At 57.6% G+C, this 6,111-nt stretch overlaps 2 protein-coding genes across 2 annotated transcripts; both read right to left on the bottom strand.

The window, feature by feature from the left end:
- Positions 1–1,733: 1,733 nt before the first annotated feature.
- LBRM_28_2700 (putative eukaryotic translation initiation factor) lies at positions 1,734–2,771 on the bottom strand (the record flags this gene model as incomplete). Its single annotated transcript, XM_001566246.1, has 1 exon — positions 1,734–2,771. One exon carries the CDS (start codon positions 2,769–2,771, stop codon positions 1,734–1,736), a length of 1,038 nt encoding a protein of 345 aa, XP_001566296.1.
- An 878-nt stretch (positions 2,772–3,649) lies between these two features.
- Positions 3,650–5,191, bottom strand: LBRM_28_2690 (conserved hypothetical protein; the record flags this gene model as incomplete). The annotated part of the gene is made up of 1 exon (XM_001566245.1): positions 3,650–5,191. The coding sequence occupies one exon, from the start codon at positions 5,189–5,191 to the stop codon at positions 3,650–3,652; it is 1,542 nt and encodes a 513-aa protein (XP_001566295.1).
- Between the last annotated feature and the right edge of the window lie 920 nt (positions 5,192–6,111).

The raw sequence follows: 6,111 nt of genomic DNA, 5'->3' as shown, positions 1-6,111 counted from the left end.
AGAGGGCGGAAGGAGAAGACAGAGTAGACTGATAGATCGTAGTGGCGAAAGGTGAAAACCGGGGGTGCGGAGTCGGACGGGCAATAAAGAGAAACGAGAGGAGTCGATGGAGAGATAGGGAACAGTGGAAAAGAAGGAAAAGGAGAATGCGTGAGTGTGGGGTATGCGAAGAGGAGAGGGAAAGATAGTGAAGAGAAGGAAAGACAAAAAGACGGGTAAGGAAGACAGGAGAGGGACAAGAAACGGCACAGGAGCAGGATGAGAGTGGAGAGGAAACGTAAACGCAGACGAGAGTCGAGGAGGGTGCAAACGATGAATAAGAAGTGAAGAGAGAGCTGAATAATGGAGAGAAGAAGGCACAAGGAAGGCAAAGGTACGGAAAAGGGGGAGAGAAAAGAAGACGTAGCGGGTGGGAGAGGGGAAGAAGAAGGAGGGGGTATGAAGAATGGAGAAGAGAAAGACGATGAAACAGACAGAGAAGCGGGCAGAAAGATAAGAAAGAGGGGCAACATAGGGTACTAGAGGATGGGAAGAAGATGGGGCAGGGGGACAGCAATGTCGATGTAGATGAAAAGGCGGGAGACAAGTATTAAAAAGAGGGGCTAGGCGGAGGATTGAGAAGAGTACCGTACACAAGAGGAGAGCAGGGAGGGGACAGTAGGTGGCAGGACGAGTAGAGGGGAGACACCTACGACAAATAAGGGAGAGGTAGGCAGCTGGAAGGGTAAAGGAAGGCAATAGGGGGTGGAGAAGGGGTAGGAAAAAGCTGAGAGTTAAATTTATACCAACAGCACTCAAAAAAACCAATGCCTCCCCGCCACCCCCCCCTCCCTCCCTCATTTTCTTTTAGCCGCTTTTCTCACAACTTTCTTAGGTAACAGCGCGGGCTTGTCCGGACTTGGTGCCCCTTCCAACGCTCTTCTAGTCCTACAAAGCACAGAGCACACACGGCATGGTTCCACCTTTCATCCGTCACACCACACACAGGCACTATTCAGTCATCACCCGCTGAGATGATTGAGAGGAAGAGAGAGCGGATGACGGCGATGCGATGCGCTTCTACTGTCTTTAATCCCTCCGCTGCGTTGGGCGTGCCTGTGTGGTGTGTGTGTGTGGCGTATGCGGATGCCTTAGCATACATTTTTCCTGTTCGCAGCTTTAGGAGGTATTTTTGATGGTTTACGCACAGCTTTTCAGATCAGCTGCTCATCTGGGGCCCGCATGCACGTGCTTGGGCGTTGGCACGCACCTCGAGGCCTTGACCCCCGACCTGTCCTGATGTCTCTGACCCCAACGGTGCAGCGGCAGCAGCGGCATGCAAAGAGACGGAATACGCGCGCGCGCAAAAATGCGCCCAACCACTCGTCACGCGATGACGAAGACTGGCCAAGAAAGAAGAAGTGGAGAGACACGCACACACACACATAAGGGGAAAGGGAAGAGGGGGAAGAAACCAAAGCGAACCCAATGATCGCTGTATACGTGTGTGTGTGTGTGTGGGTGGGTGTGAGGGGGGAGAGGGAATTGGCCATGGCGAGCTCTGTCTTTTGCTCCTCTTCCACCGAAAGGGCGACTCGCATAGTCCTCCTAGGTGTCAGAGACGCACTCAGAGAGATACGCTCTTACTTGACCACCAGACACGCCCGCGCACCCCCCCCCTCACTCCCTCCCTCCTCTGTTCCCCTCATCACCACCTCTCTCCACCACCTCTCTCTCTCTCTCGCTTTCCTGGGCTAGAACGTGTGATCAGGCGAAATCTTTGTCTTGCCCTTCATGCGGGCGGCGAGGCTATTCTCCGCGGCGTGCTTTTGATGGTGGGAGTAGTACTCTAGCTTCTGCAGCGTCTTCGCGCCCATAATTTTGCTGAGCGCATCACGGACGCTGTTCGCGAAGGCCCTCAGCTTTCCCACCTCCGAGTGCGCCGTCCAGAGCTGTAGCGTGACGGGCTTGTTGGACCGCACCTTCAGCATAACACCGTTCAACGTCGTGCTGCACTCATGGAAGCTCTCGCCGACGGCACCGACGAGCATAGCCATGAAGACGTCATCCAGAACCTGCTTGTCGCTCAAGCCGGAGCGGTCGCGGTCGAAGACAACAATAGTGATGGTGCCACCCTTCTTATTGCGCGGGTGCTCCCACTCGGGCTTGATGTATTTGCGGAACCACGAGTACGTGTAGACAGTCGGCAGTGCCGAGGGTGTCGGTAGGTATCGCCATAGCCGCCAGAAGCTCTCCACATCACTGACGTTCGAGACGAAGATAGGCTCGAAGGACATGGTGCTGCTGGGGGAGCTATGGGACGCAGTATTGCTGCTACCTTGGTGATCATCAGCGTAGAGATCCCACGAGGCGTGCAGCGGGATGGCGCTCGAAGTCGCCTTGGCGGCCGTGTTGTGGCAGCCAAACAACTTCGGCAGCTTGCTCCCCGACCAGTCCACGGGCTGTGCCTCCGGCAGCCAGTCCAGCTGAGAGTCCTCATTTTCGTCCACCTCCTTCTTTGCTGCACCCGCAGCAGCGGCAGAGCTGGGCAACGAGTCGGTTGGCAGTGGCACAGTCGTCTTTCCGTCCTCAGTGACCACTTTGGTGTCGGCGACCATCGGTGTCGCCGACATCTGCTTTGGGCCACCAGGAACGAATGGCTGGGCGGCCGCGCTCAGCTTGGTCACCAGCTGCGCTGACGGCGGCTTGGTGACCGCAGCCACCGAGGACGGCGTTGGCTCCCCCTTCGCATTGCTTTTCTGTGGTATGAATGCTGCGGCAGACGGGTTCATTGTGCTATTCTCTCTGTATACACGAAGACTCACACCGGAGATGGGGAGGGAGGGAGGGGAGGGCACCGGGTTGATGTGAAGTTGGGGTTTGATTGTGGAGAGGGGGGGGGTGGTGGTGGGGTGTCCTGAGTTCTCCTTTCTACTCTTTTTCTTGGGCTTCGTCCGTTCTGTGGCGTATTTCACTGCACCACAGTTTAGCAGCCACGTTCGTGTGTATGCGTACCAGCGTGCGCGGAAGAGAGACGTGTGGTGATGGAGTTTGTGGGTGTGGAGTGAGGGAGGGGGGGGGGGGAATTATGCATTGATGCCTAGTAGAGTCCGCGAGTGAGGAGGAGGTGCCCTCGTCTCTGATGCTGCTGCTACCAATGAACGCTGAAGAGAGACCAAAGCACGCACACGTAGACATGGTCCTCTGCACACGTGTTGTCTAGTTGTTTACCTCTTCGCTCACTTTTCTCTTCCCCTCCCTTTCCGTTTCCTTCGCTGCTCTCCATCCTCTGAGAAATCGAGTCCGAAGAGGAGACTCAAGCAACCCGAAAAGCAAGCAAAGGCAAAAGGGAGGAGATGAATGGAACTTAGCTCCTGTCGCCTCCCCCCTCTCACTTAAGACGAGGGTGCATGTCAGCGAGCATGCACGAGTGAGGGCGTGCAAACTTGAGATGCAGACGCTGTATATTTCTCTCAATCCATTTATGTTAAACGCGCTACGTCTATCACCGGTTAGAGCGAGAGCTTGGGGGAATAGAAGACACACCGGCGCGTGTACACGCACACAGGCACGCGCGAGCGAACACTCACACAACGCTAGGCACCCCACAGCGAAAAGAACAACTCGGTAAACAATAGAGGAATGATTGGGAAGCGAGTGCAAGAGTTGCTCACAAATCCGTCACGACGCCTTCAATGACAACCGGCGAGTCACGGGGACGGTAGACACTCTTGTAGATGCGCTGGAAGCGGCGCAGGTCACGATCCATGCGCTGAACAAACTCGGCTGGACTGATCACCTCCTTGGTCAGCTGCTCAAGCAGCGGCTTGGCGGCAGAGATGAAGCGGGCCGCCTCGGCGCTCATCTGTGGGTCCAAGTCGTCAGCCTCGCAGCACTGCAGTAGCTGCTCCACCACCGCGACAAGGACTACCTCGTCCAGCGCCGCCTCCTCTTCGTCCTCGTCCTCGTCGTCGAAGTCGAGGTGACTCCATTCCTCCGCCTCTGCCTCCACCGGCAAGTCTGTGTCTGCAGCCACATCTTCGCTTTCTGCCGCAGCTGCAGCTGCCGAATTGGCTGTCTGGTCAACCTTTGCGACGAATGGCACACCATAATCGTGCTCGTCATTATTGTCATCATCAGCCTCCTCGTCCTCTTCGACTGTAGCAGCGGCGGAGGGGGGCGCCGAGCAGGGTGAGGACGCAGCGCCGTCCGCCGCCGCATCCTTCTCATCTCCCCCTGCTACGTCTTCGAGCAAGTCGCGCTCGTCCAAGGTAAGCTCGTACCCACCACGTGTTCGCAGAGCACGCACCGTCATGCCGTCATCCTCGTACACGGGGTACATGTCGATCTCCTCCTCCACCTCGATCTCGACGCTGTCACTGTCGTCGCCAATAGAGCTCCCGCTACCATGCTGCCCCCCTTGGGGGTGGCCCACGTGCAGCTCTGAGGGAAATGAATCATGTGGGGACGACTCGGCCGCCCCTGCAGCACTCATCGTCGCAGACTCGCCGGCACCCGTAGCCTCGACAGCGCTCTTGGGCAACGGCTGAGCCACATCACCGCCAGACGCCGGCGTTTCACGAAAACGCTTCCGTCGGGACTGGAGAAGAAAGGCGGCTGCCGGAAGTCCCCGGCGCAGGAGAGGAGGCACCTCGTCTGGGCTGCTGCCGTCAATACCAGAAGACATGGCCGGCGCCACGGCGCCCTCCCACAACCCTGGCGCTGCTACCTCTCTCACTCGCATCCCTCCGGCGGTGGCGAAAGGGGCAGAGGCACCACCAATCAGCCCACTCACCACATCCTCTTCAAAGGAAATGCGGTTAACGTCTCCTTGGCCGTCTAGCAGGGACGTCTGCGGGTGAGCCGTCACAACTGCCGTCATCGTCGCCGCCTCTGCTTGCAACTCCGCCAGCGCGTCCGCCGAGACGGCAATGGCGTCGTCATCACACAACACCTCCGCTACTCCACTCTCAGATCGCGTCGCTCCGTGGCCCTCACAGCCATCACCACCGTCCCCGTCATCCTCGTCGCTGTACACGAACACCATCTTTGTGCGTCGCGGCGGTGCAGCAGCGGAAGGAGCGGCAGGGGTAGGCGCACTGAAGGCCTCGAGCGCCGGCGAAGAAGATAACAAGGAAGCCGGCGCGCGTCTGTGGCCGCCCTCCACGTCTGCCTGGTCAACGCCCACAATGAGCTCCTGTACAAGATCCATTGGAGTGCGTATACGTGCTTGAGCTGGTGTGAAGGGTGGGGATGAAAGGCGTCTGCTCTGGAGTAAGGGACCACAGAATCATAGCACAAGTAGAAGAGGAGGGGGGTGCGGTGATGGCAAGCGCAGATGCAAGCAGAAAATGAGAAGCGCGCCACCTACTTACACGTGTGCATACGAAGAAGAAGAGTGCGGGAAAGGGAAGGAGGGGAGTTGGACGCGCAGTTGGGCGGACAACCAGAGAACGAAGGAAACAGGCGCGACAGAAAACGAGCAGAAAGAGAGAGGTGTGCCCATAGAGGGGCGTCCCTCACACCCAGAGGTGCGATGACTACAGTAGCGGGAGAAGAGGGAGTGGGAGGAGGGCGACGGCCCCGCTCGCTCGTCTCGCCCCGTCTGGCAGTGTCCTGCGCAGTTGTCCATGACCCCTTACATTGCGTCTGTCGACTTGGTGCAGAGGCACACGAGCCATCCTTTCTCCGTCTCTTTCTCTCTGTGCCGACTGACGCTTGTGAGTCAACAGTCTCTGTCCAGTGTCATCACGTACGCCGTGAAGTCGCCTCCTCTTCTTCAAGAAGAGTGTGCATGGGTGTGTGTGTGTGTGTGGCGGAGGCTCGCGCCACGGCGTACCCTTCTCCTCTACATGTCGCTACTGTCCCACACACACAGAGAGAAAGAGAGTTTGCAAGCACCTGGGACGAGACTGCTGCTGCTGGTGCTGTTGCTGCTTGATTCGTGCGTTTCTTTCAGGTATCTTTTCTACGTGTTTACATTCATCCCATCTCAGAGAAGCGTCACAGCGAGCGAGACACCGCGGAGAAACAAAGAGAGAGAGAGACGAGAAGGACGAGAGGGAGAAGAGGTGCGCAGATGATGAGATGCCCAGTGCGAGAGGAGGAGGGGGGGGGGGAAGAGCAGAAGAG

Source organism: Leishmania braziliensis, chromosome 28 (assembly GCF_000002845.2).
Source record: "Leishmania braziliensis MHOM/BR/75/M2904 complete genome, chromosome 28".
NCBI classification, from domain to species: domain Eukaryota; phylum Euglenozoa; class Kinetoplastea; order Trypanosomatida; family Trypanosomatidae; genus Leishmania; species Leishmania braziliensis.
This window is presented reverse-complemented; position numbering and strand designations above follow the sequence as displayed.